This window comes from Podarcis melisellensis (genome assembly GCF_964234715.1).
Source record: "Podarcis melisellensis genome assembly, chromosome: 3".
In the NCBI taxonomy this organism is placed as follows: Eukaryota; Metazoa; Chordata; class Lepidosauria; order Squamata; family Lacertidae; genus Podarcis; species Podarcis melisellensis.
In genome coordinates this window covers 36359657-36381177 of record NC_138530.1, presented here as the reverse complement: position 1 = coordinate 36381177, position 21521 = coordinate 36359657, and the positions used below count along the sequence as shown (strand labels likewise).

General features: G+C 39.1%; 1 protein-coding gene across 1 annotated transcript in view; it reads right to left on the bottom strand.

Annotated features, from left to right (window-relative positions):
• KIF6 (kinesin family member 6) overlaps positions 1-21521 on the bottom strand; it is a 146911-nt gene that overhangs the window by 7273 nt on the left and 118117 nt on the right. The window contains exons 17-21 of the mRNA XM_081903946.1: positions 10488-10569; positions 9392-9527; positions 8807-8895; positions 2565-2654; positions 1049-1155 (exon numbers count right to left, since the gene is read on the bottom strand). Coding sequence (XP_081760072.1) covers positions 1049-1155; positions 2565-2654; positions 8807-8895; positions 9392-9527; positions 10488-10569 — 504 coding nt within the window. The remainder of the gene's footprint in view (positions 1-1048; positions 1156-2564; positions 2655-8806; positions 8896-9391; positions 9528-10487; positions 10570-21521) is intronic.

The window sequence follows — 21521 nt, the reverse complement described above, 5'->3', positions numbered from 1 at the left end:
GGACTACTGAAGTGCAATTACTCAATTGGTAACCTTGTTTCCATGCTCAGTAAGCAGCAATAAAAGGGGCAGAACTAACAAGTAGGAAGCTTTTTATTAATTTTGCAAGGAATTTTTGATAAATGGCACTTTCTTCTGCATCAGGATTATGCAGCCCAAGGATCTTGGCAATGGGCATTTCTGGATAACACAGTGCCTCTTTAAGTCTCCCATTTAATACTGCTTCTTGGTGACTGCACAAAATCAATGTCTCAGCAGCACCATAGTAGTATGGAGACAGTCACAGAAAAAACATATGAGAGCAACCCTGTACCACAGGAAAGTTATTCAAACTTGCAATAATAGAAGCTCAGCTAGAATGTACATTGCAGTTAATGAAAAGTACCACCAAGACCAAGTGGATGCCAACATGCTTAATGAGCAGTGTCAAGGATGGCAGGGAGAAGAGAGAATAAGAGAAAAAGAACCACCAGGGCTCTTCTAATTTTCTCAAGAGCAATATAGGAAATTGTATCAAAACTGAAACGTACTAAGAAGAAATACTATGAAGCAGGTTTGTTATTACACACATAATATTACACACATATTATTAACATATTACACATATTACGCAGCCCTGTTTAGGGAAGTTTTTAATGACTGATGCTTTAATGTAATTTTAATATTTTGTTGGAAGCCTCCCAGAGTGGCATGAGAAACCCAGCCAGATGGGCGGGGAATAAATAATAAATTATTATTATTATTATTATTATTATTATTATTATTATTATTATTATTATTCCTTTAATTAATGATAAGTCTTTCAAACCTTTCAAGAGCATCCCAAATGGTGAGCATAACAGTGCATTTAAAAACAATGAGTAGGACTATGGTGAATACAGACATAACATGAATTAATGTGAAAATGTTCTATACTGGGACACATTTATGAAACATATGCTTTTGACTCTTTGCTATAAACCTGGATGAGATTGCATCATATCCCTAGATAATCAATGCTATAATATAGATCACAATGTGGTCCAGTAGTGCACTTAGCAAGGCTTACCTTTCTTTTGTATGAGATTCTGCCTGGCCCTAATGAAAGCTAGAATGTCAGCATCTGTTTGGTGGTCTCCTGTGAAGGAGCTAGATGAACTTTGTACCGGTGAAATCCTGCAATAACAAAGTTTATGTAAGCTTTCATCTGAGTTTTCTACTGCTTAGATTTTGTATTCCTTCTTGTATATTATTATTATTATTATTATTATTATTATTATTATTATTATTATTATTTTCTTCTTGCTCTTCACCCTAAGGTCCCAGGGTGGGTTAAAGCCTTAAAAACAATTTAAATAACTTGTGCTTTCTGTCTTCAGGATATAGGCCTAATCCACAAAGTGCTGCACAACCTCTGTTCATTTCTTTCAGCTAGGTTTATTCAGGACTCTTGGATGGAACAGGGGCTGGTGGATTATGTTCTGTTTAGGTAGCAATCAGCATAATTTGAGAGAGCATTGGATTTGCAAATTGCACACATCTATCTGTTTTACAATCAAGACGTACTCACATTACATTCTTAAAAATAAGGAGAAAATCAATTTCCCAGCTACTTGAATCTGAGTGTTGGGAAAACACCATTCTTTATTTAAAACATTTATATGCTGCCCTTCAGCAAAGCTTCCAGGGCATTCTATGGCTGCATGAACACAGAGGTTATCCAAACTGCTTGGAGCAAAGCAGCAACCGCTGCACATTACCTGCGCAAAAACCACCTGAATCAAACCCAACAGGATTCTTGAATGACTTTGGGTAACATCTATCTCTTTAGGGCTGTTGCAAGAATGAGATAAAAATGGCCAGGCTCAGTGCATGTTATATTCTCAAGCCACATACCATATTTTTCACTCTATAAGACGCACCAGACCACAAGACGCACCTAGCTTTTGGAGGAGGAGAACAAGAAAAAAAATATTCTGAATCTCAGAAGCCAGAACAGCAAGAGGGATCGCTGTGCAGCAATCCCTCTTGCTGTTCTGGCTTCTGTGATAGCTGCGCAGCCTGCATTCACTCCATAAGACGCACACACATTTCCCCTTACTTTTTAGGAGGGAAAAAATGCGGTAAGCTGCTTATGGGCAAGATTACCTTTTACTGCAATCTTGCTTATGGGCAAGATTACCTTTTACTGCAGTCTCACATACCAGCCACTTTAAGGGCCAAACCATTGATCACTTTAAAAACACTTCCCTTTTCAAGTAAAAAGAGCCGTGTGGGAGCCCCAATCCTGATCAGGAGTGTGGCAAGTGGGGAGGAAGGGTTTCATGTTCTGTATAGTTGGGTTTCCCCGAGTGAGCATGGAGGAGCCTAGTCATGTGTCCCTGAATGCACATAGGTTCCCCTTTCAGTTTTTCCACTCAGTGTGTGAAAGAGCAAAGGCAGCAGTGGATGTTACAGATGGGAACACTGGTGGCAGGACTAGAATGCACAGCAATACTCCATGTGTTCCTATTAAAATAATAATAATTCTGGAGGGCTTCAGTGTCTTTCCTGGGTTCTCAGCACCACATTTCCTTACTGCATACCTTGCTTTTGAGGGCGAGTTACTCAGTCTGCTCTCATTGCTCTTCACAGAATGCTCTTCATTGAAGCTGGCTCTGCTGTTATTTGGAACCCTGGGGGAAGAATTCATTTCAGACTGCCACAAATGATGCTGCATTTGACAAAGGATATGTTTAATTCATAGAAATCTATAGAAAGGAGTGAAATATTTGTCTAATTCGGTCATTCCCTAGAAAGAAAATGGTCAGCAATGGTTCTTTTAGGATTAAGCAAATGGGACTTCGAAGTCCATTCAGATGATAATCATTCCAGATAGCAGTACCCAGTTTCAATTTCATCCTCAGTATGGGCTACATTTTACTTTTCTATGCCGTTCCCATTTTCCATAGCTATCCCTTGTTTTCTTACCTACTCTACTCTTTTCGCTAGCTTACTGATTCTCTTCCCTTCCCTTCATTCTTTATTTCTCCACTTACCAAAATATGGTCATGGCACTACTCAAGAGGGCAGAACTTGCAGACCAGTGGATGAGAAGAATGTGATACGGCACTCCATAGCAAAGCAAAATGTTTGCATCACACTTAACTTCTTAACATTTGGACTGGCATATAATTTGCTGTGCCACTATTTCAAGCATTGACTTGAAATCTGAACATATCATTATGAGCCAAGATTTAACCACTAGATGGCAAGCTTGGGGTATTTTTTGCTTTTAAGAGTTTTGTGTTAACTTGGCTTCCAAACAGATACTTCTGGCAAAAAGAAAAAGAAAGAAATTTATGAAGAGGGAATGCAAAGCACTGCTTCTTAACAGTGTCACAAGACCCAAGAAAGCATATCTCCTTGGCTGGAAGACAAGGTCCCAGACTTTTGACTCCACCAAGGCAAAGGACTCCCTGCCCACCCATTTGAGAAAGCAGGAATAAACCAAATTCCCTTAATCCTGGAAATCCTGAAATTGCAGCACTGAAGAGCAAGTACAATCTCAGCCATGGCTCTGATTTTGTGAGTTCTTTTATTGTACCAAGAGATCCTTAGTCTTAAGCACTTCAGATATAGATTTGCCCCATTTATTTAAAAAACAACAACAAACAGCTGGGAATTGGAATGAGTTTTACTGAAAGCCATGCTTGCAAGAATAAGGTAGATCTCTTTGAAGAGAGGCAAATGCTCCTGCCAAAGTATAGCAAGAAGATACACGGTGAAGGTAATCATCCAAGTTAACCCTGTACATTGCCCTCTTGGTATCTATTTGTGAACTGAACGAAACAATGACCCATCTTTGTGTTTTCCATTACCTTTACCCTTCCTTGCAACTGAACCAGCCCTGATGATCAGATTAGCAGGCAAAGCCCCATCCACTATGTTCACCGGTTTGTTTGAATTGTTTTGCAGAATCCCTAATTTCTCTCTGTATTTTCTTAGACATTTTAAAAGGGAAAGCCTTTTCCTTTTCTTTTGGTGCAGTGGGGGGGGATGGCGGAACACAGCATCTGCTCCAGCTGTAGTTTCCCCCGACACTTTCTTACACCAAACTTTGAAAAGTAGTTTGGGGGCACCGGGGGGGGGGCACTCATTCAGCAAAGTATTCATTTCTCTGAATGTCTCATTGCTCAGTCGTAGGTTTGCGGAGTAAAATGCAGAGCTCAGAAAATCAGAAACAAAAAGAATCTGTCATCTTTCCTCTCTGTAGAATTCTTAATCATGATCATTACAACTAATTTAATTTGCTCTAATTGGATGAGAGTAACTGTTTCCAGCAAGGCAATTAGAAAGAGTATTCAGTCGTAGCATTTTTGGGAAAGGTCTTCAAGCTCATAGACTTCCTAACAATGCAGTGAGTGTTGGCGATGTTCACCAGCCTTACTTCACAGATGTCAGCTATCTTACTATAAAGTCTAACATTGTGTGCACTGAGCTTGCAATTATTTGAAATGTGATACATTCTTTTTCAATATTTCTCACCTTGTTTTAAATCTCATTGTTATGCACTGGGAGTCCTTTAACATATTCCTGTTTTTATAATATATTTAAGATGCTCACATTTTCTGTTTGCTTTTGAAGTCTGGTTTATTATGTACATTCAAATAATGGGAGTCAAGCTGGGAGGATTCATCTCTCAGTAACTTTCTGAAAGTATCTGCTATTTATTTTGCCTTGGGAGACAGTGGAGTGTGCCTCGGGGGGGGGGGAGGGTGAAGTCAATCCGCTGGAGAATCACAGTGCCTACTGTGGCTACAGAGAAAAGTAAATTGTAACAGCTTCCTCCCACATTGTTTTTGCTATGTTAGCAGTACCAAGGTGACCTCCCCAGGGCACAGGCCTGGGCAGTGTGTGTGTATGGAGGTCCTGGGCTGCCCAGACAAGATCCCCCTCTCAGCTTTGCTAATGTGGTTCAAGGGAAAGCAAAGCCATACAGCTTGCTTCAGGAGCTGCCAGAAGGAGGTGTACAAGGCACTATCTTCACGTCCTAGGACCCTCGTACCTATGTGACCGCCTCTCCTGGTATGCCCCATGGAGGACCTTAAGGTCCATAAATAGCAACACCCTAGAGGTCCCGGGCCCTAAGGAGGTTAGATTAGCCTCCAGTAGAGCCAGGGCCTTTTCAACACTGGCTCTGTCCTGGTGGAACGCTCTGTCTCATGAGACCAGGACCCTGCAGGATCTGATTTCTTTCTGCATGGCCTGTAAGACAGAGTTGTTCCATCTGGCCTTTGGCTTAGAATCAATTTGATTCCCTCCCCCTCTTTCTTTTCCCTTTCTCCTCCTGTAAAGAGGCTGCATCTTAATGTTTTAATGTTGTACTTTAATCTTGATTTTTAAGTTGTATTTTAATCAACTTATTTTTATTATTGGTTGTTAGCCACCCTGAGCCCGGTCTTGGCTGGGGAGGGTGGGGTAGAAACAAAATCATTATATTATTATTATCATTATCATTATCATTATCATCTTAGGGACTCGGCTCTGGATTTGTATAGAGTTTACACATTAGCCTTTTCTTCTTCTTGAGATGCCCCACAAGGCAGTGGGTATGGATTTTTCCTTGGGGTTTACTACCAAAGCCTTTATCACAAATGAGTATAACTGCAAATCATTGGAGGTATAGGATCAGAGTTCTCCTTCTCCTAGATGGACTACCTTCCTCGGTGGACAAGCCCCACCTGCCCCTTATTTCCTCCTACAGCATGTGCAGTAACCTCCTTCTTGACCACTGGACCTACCGTATTGGCCCGAATATAAGCCGCACCTGAATATAAGCCACACCTTTAAAATTGGAGGGGGGGAATAAAAAAGAGAAAAAAATACCCAAATATAAGCCACCCCCTTCCTCGCTGTTCCTGGCTGCATACTGGGGGGGGGGCACATTGTGTTGCCGGCAGCCTTTCCCCTTTCTCGCTCTCCCCCTTCCCGGCCTTGGGGGAGAGGACAGGGAACTACGTGCTCCTGACTGCAAACCATAAGGTTGCGAATATAAGCAGCACTTTAACTTTTCACAGTCAGAATTTGGGGGGAAAGTGCAGCTTATATTCAGGCCAATACGGTACTATTGGTCTCATCCACTCAACCCACCGAAGCCTGGCTTTGCATGCAGGGGGAGTCCTTAACTTACCCAAAGGATTGAGATCCACTGGCTACCCTCACCATTACTTTTCCTCTCACTCTCGACAGGTCCAGTTAATCAATTCACCAAGGGCTACATGGTATTTGACAGTGCAGGCACCAAACACAGCAGAGTCGTGTGCAGAACAATACTTCCAAGTTACAGTAAAATAAAAGTTGCACAAGCAGGTTGCTGGTAACTTTGTTGCACAATAGATTGTACAACTTGTTGCACAATGCATGCCTGTCTATACAACAGTTGTGTTGGATACCTCAGCTGCACAATATCAAAATCCCCCCATCTGCTACAGCAAGAGCCCTTACTCCAGTGGACAGAGAATGTTGGAGATAGACATATCAAATTAGTATGGCATGAGCTTTTGTGAGCTACAGTCCAGGAAAGCTTATGCCATAATAAATTTGTTAATCTTTAAAGTGCCACCAGAATCTTTGTAGTTATACTTTTCTGGTAACTATGTTAGTGATACATTCATACGATTCTGATATCAGGTCTCCTGAATTTTAGCGTTTACAGCCACTTATCCATCTGTTATCTAAATTTCCTCTTACAAATGACTTTCTAGCTACACCTGAACCCACATTCATTGTTATGTAGTATATAATTCATGTCAACTTTCACTACTCCTATTAGCTTGACTGATGGAAGATGACGGTTAGATCCCTTTCTGTGAGTAAATTACCAGTTGGCTTCTGGATGGATTTAACAAAGAGCTTTTTTGTGCTCCAAGGCCACAGAGTTGAGAGAAAATATAAAGTCAAAAGGTCTCATCCTATGCAATTGCGGGAATGAATCAGTTAGGTTACTGTGTCATTCAGGTTCAGTGGAATCCTTGGGAAGCAAGCATTTTGTTATTTTATATTCTTAAATGTAGGAAACTAAAAACTTTGCCTCCGAAATGTTAATGCCTCAAACAGGCTTCAAGGGGACAAGAATAAATTTTCAGCACAGTGGGATATAAAAATTTGCTGTTCCCTCTCACAGTGTCAAGAGCTCCATTACAAATTCTTCATGCATCACACTGAGAACATAGCTGCATAAAATGGGTTTAGCAGGCTTAACACACAATAACACTAAAGTGCCTTGAATAAGGTCCATGGAGAACTTAAAAGGGTCATTACGAGTGTAATGGCATGGATGATATTAGATATCTGCAAATAAAAATGGAGCTACACAGTCTCTTCCACATAGAATATCACATTTTATTCATGCTCTTGGCTTTTTATCGTCTACATGCCTTATAATCATAACCTCCAGGCTACCTGATAATCTGGCTGCCAAGAAAAAGAACCAAATCCAACAATAGTACACCCTAGTCACCTATCTATCCATTTGTCAGTTTTCAAAGACAAATGAAATTAGCAATCAGAGAATATAGCTAGCACTTAGACCTAACAGACATTTGGTGCATTTGTCATATCAGAAATAGTCATGTGAAACAGCCCCAAACTGAAATGAACTCCATGAGATATGCTAGTCTACATTTATAGCACTCATCCATGTTTGCTTTTGGTTCTTCTTAACAACTTAACCTAGGAAGAGGAAGAATTTCCATATTTACTTCAGAAGAGACAGCTTTGTACCAGGTGCTCCAGTGGAGATGGGAAGGGAGTGTTGGAAGCATCTGTGCGAGACCAGGTAGTTTCTAGTGAACATCTAGCCATAGGGAGAGATTCTTTTGGTGTTGTGGGTAAGCACCTGAGTGAAAGTCAGGGGTAGAAGTGGTTGAATGACCCATTTCAATTTGGGTTCAGACCTGGATATGGGACAGAAGCAACCTTGTTCACCCTGGATGACTTGTGTTGGATTTAGAAGCATTATTGCCCAGAGTATTTACTGTACTTTTCCGTCTATAAGACGGAACCCATGGATAAGATGCATCCTAATTTTGAGGACTCAATATTAAGAAAATGGGGGGAGAGAGAGATTGTCCAGAATGGGAGGAACGCTGAAAAAAACCTCACCCAAATTCCAAATGCTTGTGATCAAACGCAACGCAGAAGCCTCCTATCATATTTCTGATTGACACCAGCCGCCGCCAATCACACGACCAATTGCCGCACCAGAGCCCAATCACCAGCAGCCATTGCTGCAACGGCAACTAATCGCCAGCGGACATTCTCGCAGCAGTAGCCAATCGCAAGCAGACATTGCTGCAGCAACACCCAATCACAAGCGGACATTGCTGCAGCAGCCTATCACCCGCAATAACATCACTGACAATCTACTACTCAAGACAGAAATCATTTCCACTGTCCTCCCTCTGCACTACCCATCTATAAGACGACCCCCATTTTTAAGCATTGTTTTAAGGTAAAAAATCATCGTCTTATACATGGAAAAGTACGGTACATGGCTCCTGCTACAAGTAGTACTCCTTGCACTTCTTCCATCTGTTTTCCATCTCTACAATCTCATTGTTTGAACCCACAACATAGATTCACGGCATAGAATGGGACTCAACTCATTATTATATATTGGTGTGGCTATACAGTATCTCCAAAGTGCAGCTCCATTTCTCATAGACGTTCATATGTGTATAAATTCGACATGAGCTATTTAAAGTCCTAAGTGACCCTAAAATATCAGGGGACCATAAAAAAGACAATTATATGTTGTATATTTTCAAACAGATAACCATCTTACCTGGTACCGTATGAATGTGATTGGGCTTCAAGAAGCGAGGGAGGAATCTTTACTACACTGGTTGAATTTTGCAGAAGTGGCTTTTCGTCCTGGGACAAAAGAAACATTATACAGGTAGGATGCAAAAGTCAAATGTGGAAAACAGTGGGTTCCCCTCCTCCATTAAAATTAAACGCTGAATGCTTTTAAAAAACCCTACTCTACAATTCTAATCTTCCACACCAGTTGTCTACTTCTGTAGCATTGTTCCTTCCTTCTATCCACTCATCCATCCTAGCACTGAAGTCAGAAATTCCTGGTACCTTACAATAAAGTGTCAAAGGTCAGGTTTCAGGCTTTCAAAATGGATCAGTAGGCACTGGCTGATCTGAGTGACTTAAGGGACTTAGAATTTTACACAGGTTAAAATCTATGCAATTAAAGTCTCGTATTATATTAATCAGCGGCTGAATTTTGGGCTCTTCCTGCAAACATAACATGCATATATGTATAAGACTGGAGAAATACTGCCTTAAATACAGTCCCATTTAGATAATTTCAACCATGTTTTCCTCTAACAAGACAAAATTTAAATATTGAGGATACCTGCAAGTTTCTCGCCTCCTCAGACCACCAAATTTCAAAGTCTTTTTGCAACTTCACTTTGGCTTTTTCCATAAGTAGCTGCAAGTGCTCAATCTCTATCTTCATTCCTTTCAAGTGTGTAAACATTGTTTTGTAACTGCAGAAAATAAGTAAAATTCACTATAGAATAAAAATGCAGAAGCTTCTGGAAAGAAACACTCTTAATTATTGTGCAGGGCTGCACCAAATTCACTCCTCTCATTCCTCACCCCATCCCACAGATTGCAAGCTGGAGAGACCAACCTGTTGTTTGCCAGATGGTGGTGTGTGTGAGACCAAGTTCACCAATTTATAAGCAAAATTGATAATTGTTATTTTATTTACAGTTTTGAAAAATTGAAATATAACAATACAATAAAGGAACTTGTATTCCAAAACATTTGGTTCAGAATAGATGCAATCTTCCTGCATGCATCCAACCCTTTCCCATAAAACTGTGCCCCATTCAAATATTTTTCTGTCCTCTCAGAGCTCCTCCAGATGTCCAGACCACACTCAATGAATTTAAGACATAGATAAAAAGAGTGGAGTGAAAAACAGAAGGGAGGCATGGAAAAGGGGCCAAAAACTGCCCCAGATAATCAAATGTTCCACACATCCTCTCAATCCCCACAAAGGTCTTCTCTTTTCATATAAGCCACATTGTCATGGGCCACCAAGCGCCTTGCCAACAAAATAGGGGTGTGGTGATAAATGGAATTCCTTCGCTAAATGTTACTGGACCAGACTGGGGGAAGGAGGATTTTGTTAAGGCTCAGAGGACTGATTGATTAGTTAAGCAGCTGTATTTTATTTATTTATCTATTATATATTAAATTTGTATACCACTCTTCACATGGTGTTCACAAGGCTGCATCCATTCCCCACAGTTGAACAATACATAGTTAGTACCACTGTTGAACAATGGTTTATGTAGCTCGTGTGGGTGGGATGTTTTAATGTAGGGTATTTTTTTTTTAAAAAAAAAGAATTAGAATTGTGTTTCAGATATTTTTAATGTCTTTGAAAACACACATATGTAAGTAAAGGTTTTAAAAATGTGATAATCTAAAACAACCTTTTCTTCTCCCGTTCAATTTGTGTCCGAAGTGTCTCTTCTATTGGGTCAGGCTCATTCATTTGTCGAGGACTGACAACAGCTGCAAGATATAATGAGTGTTAACAGTTGTAAAATGTAGAGCTAAGAAAATGTTTATACGCTGGAATGATAATCACTTTATATGTCTGACAGAAAGAAGTATCATACACAACCTTTTTTACCCAGAGAGCCCGGTTTCTGTCAAAGGAATAGATTCCAATCTTGCTACAGCAGTTTATCTTTCATGAATTTAAACTGTTTTCTCCCCTCTGGATTTACCTCAGCGCAAGATTAGCATCTCACTTTTAGGTAAAAATATGCCTGATGGGGCCAAAACTACATGTTAAATTAAATTCACAATCACACTGAATGTATTGTTTCTTAAAAGAAAAATAGCAGTAGGCGGAGGGTCAGGATCGTGGCTACAGCATGAGGAGAGCTGCAGTCCTAACAGAAAAGGGTAGCCTCTCCTCCTTCCACACTATGATCCAAACCTTAATTCCACCCCTTCCATGCTTACAAACCAGAGACGTTGCACGTGATCATACATTTAATAGTTTGGTTCTTGGTATTGTAGGTCTTAGTGCAAGCTTTGAAGACACAGGACTCTGAGGGGCACCTATGACCTCCAGGATATTCTCAGAGCTGTCATTTCCCAGCCCTGCCTTCATTGTTTGAGGATTAGCTGGAATTAAAAACACCATCTTGGCAATGCTGCTTGTCCCAGAGAAGAGAAAGATGGGGGAAATCGCCAGGAACTGATATCTAGCAGTACCTTCCTACCTTCCCCCAACCAATCTGCTAGATAGTTGGGATCACTATATCTTCCAATGGGTTCCCCGATAGTTCCTCAGCTGAGACCGTTTCTAGGCTCTTGTATTTGCCCCATCTAGTCTGTCTTGTACTCTTCTTGCTTCCCAATTGTATGCTCGTCTGGAGTATCTTCAGACAGATGAACTCTGCCATTTGTTGATATTTGAAGGGCTGGCATAGCTTTGTGTTCTATTCACTGCTGTTGCACACAATCTCTGGAATTTCCCCTCTAAAGAGGATTTACTGAGCTCCCTGTTGCAGGTCTCTAGAAGGCAGATAAAGATCCTCCTTGGTTATATCTGCAGTTGGGTTGTGATGTGATTTGCGGTGCTTTGATACTGCTATTTTTAACTGTATGCTGTTGATATTATTGTACATTGTTTTGAGTGTTTTCACTTTACCCAATAAGAGAAACTCTTACATTTTAAAAATTTATTAAATTAATAGATATATTGTGTCTGAGAAGCGTGAGCCCTGCAACAAGGCTTTTATCACAAAAAATAAAAATAAAAGGGGGGTACTTAAAGCAACTAATCTCAACCATGTAATAAAATGATCAAAGAATCATAGAATTATAGAGTTGGAAAGGGACCCCAAGGGTCATCTAATCCAACCTCTTGCAGTGCAGGAATCTCAGATAAAGCATCCATGACAGATGGCCATCCAATCGCTGCTCAAAAAACCTCCAATGAAGGAGATTAAAAAATATATATATTCAAAAGTTACAATACAGTTACAATACATTTTCAATCAATATATTCCCTTCACAAACACCTCTGTGATATTGGTGGTATTAAGATTTCCAAGATAACATGTTTGGTATATTAAGCTAAAGGGAAAAGAAGAAAAATGATTTAGTTTGGCTTCCATCTCAATTACAGTGGTACCTTGGTTCTCAAACTTAATCTGTTCTGGAAGTCCGTTCCAAAACCAAAGCGTTCCAAAACCAAAGTGCACTTTCCCATAGAAAGTAATATAAATGGATTAATTCATTCCAGACTTTTAAAAACAACCCCTAAAACAGCAATTTAACACAAATTTTACCATCTAACAAGACCATTGATCCATAAAATGAAAGCAATAAACAATGTACTGCAGTCACACAATGAGTCAGTCAGTAGCTGAACTCGGTTCCACACAGTCACAAAAACAAAACAAAAAGAGCCGCAAAAACGCAAAATAAACAGCAAAAACCGACAGACCTCAGCGTAACACGCAAAACAGAAGTATGACACTCAAATCAGAAGTGTAACACTCAAAACGGAGCACATTTGGCTTCCGAAAGTTCACAAACAGGAACACTTACTTCCAGGTTTGCTCTGTTTGGATTCCAAGTTGTTTGAGTACCAAGGCGTTTGAGAACCAAGGTACCACTGTACTGGTTTAACAAGGAAGTAAATTATAAGTAAACCTGCTACTAGGCTAAAGGGGTGTACCTAGCTTCAGGGAAGGAAATTCTGGCTGGAACACCAAGGCAATAATGACCACTCTTGGCTTGTCAGTGTTGCAGCTAAAACCATTTATCTTTACTTACAAAAGTCAGCAGCTGAATCAAAAAAGAAATCAAATAATTTATAATAATTTCACTGAAAGGACTTTAGACCAAATGTTTAATACAGGCTAAAAGCCAAGAAGATGTCATGATCTACAGGGCTTCAAATCCACGTTTGCCAAATTATCAGTCGGACAGGACTAAAAACATCTAGAATGCCTTTTGGTACTATGAGGAACTTACATGAAAGAAGCAAACAGTGATACTATCAATAAGTAGGGGGGCGGAAGGGGGAAAAAATGTAAAGGACCCCTGACAGTTAAGTCCAGTCGCAGACGACCAGAGCAGCACATGGAAATGCCATTTACCTTCCTGTCGGAGTGGTACCTATTTATCTACTTGCACTTTTTTGGCGTGCTTTCGAACTGCTAAGTTGGCAGGAGCTGGTACTGAGTAATGGGAGCTCACCCCATCACGGGGATTCGAACTGCTGACTTTCTGATCGGCAAGCCCAAGAGGCTCAGTGGTTTAGACCACAGCGCCTCCCACGACCCCACTCAATAAGTAGTACATTTATATAAATCTGTACCTATTGAGTTTGGCCTGATAAATTCACAGCCAGAGGTGCAATATGCTTATAGGTAGGTAAAGGTAAATGTAAAGGTCTCATTCCCGTTTGTGATAATACTACAGAATTCTCAGCTTGTATGTTTTGTCTGCTGCTCTTTATTTTTTGTGTTGACTTTATTATTTTAATGTATTATTTAGTTTAACTTACTTTTACAAATTTGTCATTGTTTGCTTCCATGATTATTATTTTTTAAAGAAAAGTATATAACATTCTGACTGCATGACACAAACATCTTGTGTCTCTGTGTATGTCTCTGAAATGGTGATGGTTAGATAGCATCCACTTAAAATATAATGGAATGAAGATAACAACAGTGCTCTATACAGTTGGGAAGCACACCATAGTTAGTTGTTTAGGGCATCTTTTTAACCTTGCAACATCTCTCTGTGAGGTACATTAGCTGAAAGTTGAGGATGTGCTTAAGGCCACCCACTGAGCTTGATAGCTAAGAGATTGGAACCTGGGTTTTTTCACATCCAAAAGAGACACTCAAATCACTGCATAACAAAGAAACAATATAGTAGATAAGTCAAGCAGAACCAAGGGGGTCATATGTAGAGAACTACATACTTCCCCAGCTGATTTGATTGATGCCTATAATCTCCAGATTTTTTAAATCCCTTTGATCGATCCCCAAGAGTTGGTTAATGAGCCACAGGTGGACATTCTGAGTCAGTTTCTCTTAAAATGGGTGGTTTTGCAGCATCTTGAAATAATCTGTTACGTGGCATGATAGTAGCATTTCAGGCCAGCTGTTTACCTGGTGAGCAGGTGATACATCAAAAGAAACAGCTGCTTTAAAAGCATATTAACTATGAAAGAGGTTATAAACAAAAATTAGCAGAGATAAAATTTGCACCAGAGCTGGTTATAAGGGGAAATTTTATATCTTTTATATCTGATGAATTTATTTCTTTTTTTAGAGTTTGTATGGGTGGTTCTAGAGTTGATTGAAGTAGTTTTTTTTAGAGCTGGTGCTTCTATACTTTATTCTGTTTTTACAATGTACACCTCTTCAATGGCTTTATGTTGTGAAGCAGTCTAGACATTTTTTAAAACAGTATATCTGAGAAATGGTAGATATACATGCTATATCTACAGATCCTACACTTATGATCCTTCAAACTACTTATACATTTTCAAAATATATCACATATTTTAAAGCAGAATTTTTATTTTATAATATAGAAAATATTTATACAAATGCATTCGAAAAAGTGAAAGAATAAAAATCAAATTAAAAGAATCCGAGCAAAGAAGATAAGATGGAGTAAATGAATTCACAATGTGGAAAAATGTACATTCTTGAGTATGACATCACATATTAGAGATAAGTCATAGTCAGTGCTATTATTCTAGAAAAGGAGGTGCCAGAACTCACCATAAGCACCTCTCTTGTTCTCTTATAATGGCAATGGCGCTCACCTGAGAGGTGCTGGAACTGAGTTCTGGCAAGCTCTAGCTGGAAAAAAGGCCTGTTCAGTTATGAACATAGTTCTTCTATAAATTGGCAAACATTTCTCTTAGGTCGACTAGGTCTGTACTTGTCTGAATGTGGGTGGCCTCTTATCAGATAAGCACCATCTCCAGGTGAACACCTGGCAACTCTAGAAAGCACATTTGAAACCCACCCACCCCAGTGCATCGGTTATTGCTAGTGAGTTGCACACATTTGTAGAGTTCATGCAACTGACACTATATATTTCAGACAATTCAAATTGGAAAGGTTCAAGAGCCAAATACCCAATCTGGAGCAATAACCATGCATGTGGAGACAGAACATATCCAGGCACTGCCTGCCAAAAGTGAATTTGTAGTTGTCAGCTGCATTATATTAAATGGAGTCCCCCTTCAACCACACATAGGCAGCAAAGATGAAAGTGGTTCAATGGAACAGGAGGAATTAACAGACGGGCTGCTCTGGTACAAGTACTTGGATGTTCGGGTTGCTTAGTGCTGCTAGAATCCTAACATCCTTGATGAAAGGCAAAGGTTTTGAATTAAGCGATGCATTCTTTGCGACATTATTAGAACGAAGTTCAGTGACTTGCAGATGGTTTCCAGATACAAGAAGAATGGGAAAAGTGAGACAAATTTAGTAACAATATTAGCTGCAATAGAAGCTCTGCTGGAAGAGATCTGAACAAAGCACAGAGATGACAATTTTATAGTGCTGTTCCAAAAGGCATTAAAAACCGAAGACCTAGCCAAAGTGAATATGTGGAAACTTGTTGTTCCTAAACTCAAAATCGCATTGGGTTAACAAGACAATGCAAAACTAGGAACATGCTTGGCAAGTCAGCCTTCACTTTTGCTTCTCACAAGCTAATGCCAAACATGCACTTTGACAGGCTCAATCCTGAAAAATCCCACTTACTTACAGAAGTGCTGATAGTTGTTTCCCTAGATCTTTAATGCAGTACTTTCTGAAGGAGTTTCACTTCCACTGAAAGCAAAGCCCCCAACAATATAGGGTGTTTTTTTTGGGATCATAATAGCTGTCCCTGTTTCCAAGACACTTTTTAACTAGGTGAATTATTTCAAACAGCTGAGCTAGAAACCATCCAGCATGCTGGGTTCATGTAGGCAGCCATGGCTCAGTGCAATATCATAAACACAAAGGAATCTGAGTTCTTCTAGAGTTCAAAAGAGTGTAGTGTTCATGCTTCCACAGTGACACAGAAACTTCCCAGAAAGTGTGCTGCAGTTTGAATGTCTCCGCGAACAAGCAGGTGAACCTTCCCCAAGAGAAAGACGAGAGCTAATGGACTATGCAGAATATGATTTTGATAAGTAGCCAGAATGTTTCAAATCTGTACTTTGGAAGCCACGACGTTACTGTCCATTTTGTCCCAAGAAAGATGAGCAGTCACAAAATCACATCTGAACTTACACTGACCCACTTTGGAAAACCATCAAGGTTTCATAAACCCTTGTTTATGAAGCCTGGAGAAAGTGTCGTTGCTTTGGTGCAAAATCCTGGCATGCATCACACCAGAGTTCTTCACTGCATTTGAATCTGGGAACATTGGCTTAATGCCAGTTAACAAAGTAGGAAAATAAGCTAGGATGTAATCCTGCTTGCATCAGGGAGGAAATCAGAACAGTTTTCAAGCAAGGTGTCAGCAGAGTAAGCTAAATAACCCATTGTTCAGACAATGGACTGACTATAGGCTGCCTTGAAAGTATTTATATCCAGCAAGATTCCGAAAAGGCTATTGCTTGTCTTGGGGATACAGGCATAGCAAGTAGCATTGTCGCTATCTCTGCGTCTCTTTCTGGACTAAATCTGTTGCAGGAGTGAAGTAGCAGAACCTAAAACAGCTTGTCAATGATGAGAAAACAAACCACAAGGTTTGTTACTGGTTTCTCTGCAGGAGATAAACCATAAGTCTAGGTTCAGATGGAGTGCTAAGCCAAAACATGACTTAGCCTCCGGTAGTGAGAAGAATCAGGGGATGTGTGCACCAGCTATAATCTTTGTTCTGAGAACTTGCACATTTACTCATTTCTGCTACACCATGGCTTAGCTCAGAGTTGTGTTCAAACTGGGCCATTGTGATGCTGATAATTGCGAAGATTTTCATTGTTTCAAAATTTGATAGTAGCATTTATTGCTAGTTGCCCTGGAAGTCCCACAGGCGATGGAAGGTGTGCAATGCACATTCCTTTGTTAATTAATAAATAAAGCAAAAATGAATGACGCCACACTGTTTTCTGATTAACCTTTAACCAGTTTTGGAGATTTAATAAAAAGCTATATTTTGACATTCAAATTATTAATTTTGGATTTGGGCTTCTTCTTAAATAAATATTAGATTACATATATTTTAGGATGTTATAAATTTTAGTCTGTTGTTAAAAACGAGTGGCTATTCACTTTACAAGACAATGATCCAGAATAGCATTTTCAGCAGGAGAAAACCTGTATAAGGAAGGTAAGAAGTTGCCAGTTAAATGCTCCATTAAATGAAATTTCCCTGAACTTAAAAAACCAATGACTCAGCATAAAATCTCAACAATGCTTGAGTAAATATGAGATTAATTAGTATTGCTGATACATCATGAAGATTTGCATCCATGTTCTTATGCCTAAAAGGTAGGAAAATAAACCTTGCCCTCAAAATCTTTTTCTTTCCTTGTTCTGCTAAACTTCAAAATAAACATGAGACATAAAACTGCTTATAAAATGCTGAATTAATACCAGCTTTTATTTCAAAATGAAAAACAACAACCCAGAAAATAGAGCTCTAAAAAAAGATGTTGACATATTTATTCTAGAATTGCTTGGCATTATATACAACAGGCCCAATACAACAACTGCAGTCCAGAAAAGCTATAATGTCAACCTATGTAGACTGAATGCATATATACTGTACATGTTCATCACCTGGTAAAAATAACATTCTGTGTTGTCCTCAATTTGTGATCATAATAATCAAGTATGTTGATTTCATTTCTCTTGACTATCTCAAACACAATATTTTTTCAGTGCGCACACTTTGCCTATTCATCAGATACAAATCATGAAATATGAATCCATGAAATATGAATCCATGAAATCATGAATAGGTGGATTAGCCCTTGGGAACATACAGTTTATGGACTTAATATACAAGCATTAACAGCATGCATCCCAAGTCCAAGAGAAGAAAGATAATTTCTGTAATCAATGTATCCTAAGCTGTTTGAACAATTTACGAGAATGAAGTAAAAAAAAAAGCTAGTTTAAAGTGAACTCAAATGTCTCCAAATCTAAATGAATAGCAAGATGACACTATTTCTACCCCACTTGCAGGCTTAAGGAGAAAATCTTGACAAACCTGCCTGCAAGTTTATTAAATTGCAGTGCTGTCATCCTATTTTTAAAACTCTTACTAAAACTCAAAATATTTCATCCATGAATTTTTAGCATAACATCCCTTGAAAGGGGAATAATAAATTAAATGGGCATTCTTGAAAAAAATCTTAAAATCCCCAATCACAGAGAGTTGGATTTCGTTAATGCTTTATTATAAAAACCTGAAATATTAAGTAACAATAATATAATAAATGTTATTATTTCTTACTCTTCTATGCAGTGCTTTTCTAAGCATGTGTACTCAGAAATAAGTCATGGGATTAGACTTAATTCTGGGTAAACCTCTGGGCAAATATAGAAATACAGACTTATTTTTCATATTATATTGTCTCATTTTATTCTCATAATTCGTCATTTTTTTGGTAACTGAATTGTTTTTGTTTCTATTGTTTCTCTCTCTCTCACACACACACACACAAGACGTCTGTTTTTCTGTTAGCCATCCATTTTCTTGGTGCTCAGGCATTTAAATTGCCATATAATGGTTATCAAAATCACTCTTCCCTAGAGTCCTTCTGACAGCTTTTCATCTTTTCTTCAGAACGATTAATTTCTTATTAAAAATATTATTTAAACTCCCCTTCTTTCAAAAGTAACACCATGGATGCAACAAAAACATGCTTTCCCCCAAACCATCTCCTGTTTATGTGGAGACACTTTTAGGGCTATATTTGGGAAATCACAGTTTGGGAAGTGCCTCACTTTCTCTAGATTAGGGCTATTATGGATAGACCTAAGACCTCGAAGTCCAGAGTTGTAAGAGTCCTGAGCTGTTGCTTTTCTATTCTGGTTTTCATTTACGCCTGAATAAAAAAACCACAACATAGTTATTAGATTTTATCATAACTGTTTCTCAAGTGCTACAGCAGCAACATTCTTAGTACTTGGCCAGTCACCAAGTGTAAAGGATATTTACTTAGAGAATACTATGCCGATAAAGTGAAGTTTAGCTTCACTGAATTTTAACTTCAAAGATACTATAAAACTGACCTGCACAACATAAATTCTTCAGGTTGACTGTGGCCTCATTCCAGTCTCTTGCGATCCCATGAGAGAATTCCAAATACCTATTGTTCATGGCCTTTCCCCACATAATTACGTAAAGGCATGGCCAAGCCCATCAAAAATGGGGTATGAATGAGAGAATGCTCACATCACTATGTCTGAACTGGTCCTTCCGTCTTATGGAGGGAGCAGCATCAGTTTCTCCAGGTTACTTGCATCATTTATATTGCTTTTCATGTTAATGGGGATGGGATGCAGAAACAGATCATAAAGACCTTAGAAGAAGGAAAAGGGGTCACAGAGAGATGTAGTGGGGAAATAGAAAAAGAGGTAACATAGACGCAAAGAGAGACCTATGGGAGTGAAGAGGGGGAAGGAGTAATAACAGGGGGTCAACAGTGATCTATGGATGTTGTAGCAGAAAGAGAGCTGGTAACAGACCTAGCTCTCGCAAACAGCAGAAAACATGACAAACTACTGGGCAGTGCTACTTCAGACTGCAGGTGAGGGCTTGCATGGCTGAATGATTTTCCATGTTTTTAAAAAATCTCTGAATATAGAAAACTATATGTCAGAGGAAAGGGCCGTTGCCTATCCTTCTCCTTGACATGCGGATTTCTACATCTGTGACATTTCCTGTTCAATGAAACGTTTACCTTAAATGAAGCATTACCATTCAGACAAGGGTTTCCTGCTTTATATGCTGTTCACGAAAACCAGGTCTGAGAGAGGGCAGTGCAGAGGGAGAGAGAAACAGACAGACAGACAGACAGACAGATACACAGTGCATAGAGAAGTTGTCTTACAAGGCACAGAGAAAAGGGGAAGACCTATTAAAGAAAGGGGTCCAGATCAAAGACAATGAAGAGAGAGAGAGTGTGTGTGTTCCCTACTGGGTGTAGAGAGGAAAATACTTAACATGGAATGCAGAGAGACCTGTGGGTGAGGAAAGAAAAGGAGGGAGGAATCATTTGGGGGATAAGTGTGAAGATGTGTGGAGTGGGAGGTGAAGTGAAGACAAGGGAATGCAGAGGGGTCAATCAGAAATTGAAACTGGAAAAGGGGAGGTATGGGTGCATAGAGTAAAAGGTGATAACAGAAACAGGTCAAAGGAGATGCCTACAGCTAAGGAAACAGAAAAAGAGGGGGTATCAGTAAGAATACTGACTTATAGAAGTGAGGAGAAGAGCACAGAAGAGTAGACCACTATGTGTGGTGAAGAAGAGTTTGGATTTGATATCCCACTTTATCACTTTATTGGCTAACAATCTCCTTTCCCTTCCCCACAACAAACACTGTGAGGTGAGTGAGGCTGAGACTTCAGAGAACTGTGACTATTCCAAGGTCACCCAGCAGCTGCATATTCCACTCCATTCAGTTTCATTCATATTTATATTAGAACTAGTCCATTGTATATATATGAAACTGATTGGTCTATTAAAATATACATGGTTTCTTTAACCTTCAAAATGTATACAACCTAAAGATCAGCACTCCTTGAAATTATAGCTGTACTCATTCATTGAAAGACACTGTAGTATCACCAGCGAGTATAGCTAAGATTCTCAGTGTCTCCCAAGCTGAAAAATATCATACTCCTTAACATAATGTAAAATGTCATAACTACATTTGTTGGTATAAAATTTGTTCTAATAGTTGTTGATTAAAGCAATTAAAACACATAAAGTGAGAAAACAGAGTTTAGTAACCTGCTCTCAAATTTATTCATGTAAACAAAAATTATTTGATAGCATGCTTGCTATGACAAATTCTCAGTTATTTCCATGCCGCTTCTCTTGGACACATCAACTTATGGCATGATCATGAAGAAGTATTTTAGACTCAGGGTTGATACACTAGCAATAGTTTTAATGAACAAAATTTACTTTCTATGCCTATTTATTTTCCCTTATGTTGCTGTTTTTGCAGAATCCCTGCCAATAAATTCATTTGCCATGGCATTAAAGAAATGTGAACCCCAAAAGATTTAAATCTCTCAAAAGAAATTTAAATGGTCCCCTAGGCAAATATTCATGGAATGTTTTTGAGGTACTCATCCAGAGCTGGTACCAAAATCTTGTTCCAGGACTAATGGAAAATCTATGCTCTTAACAAACATCATCTGATCAAACACTTTTTAGTCTCAGAATTCCAAAAATAACCCTCAGGGCTAAGTGATGCCAATGCTGTTGTTCTGAACTCATGGAAACA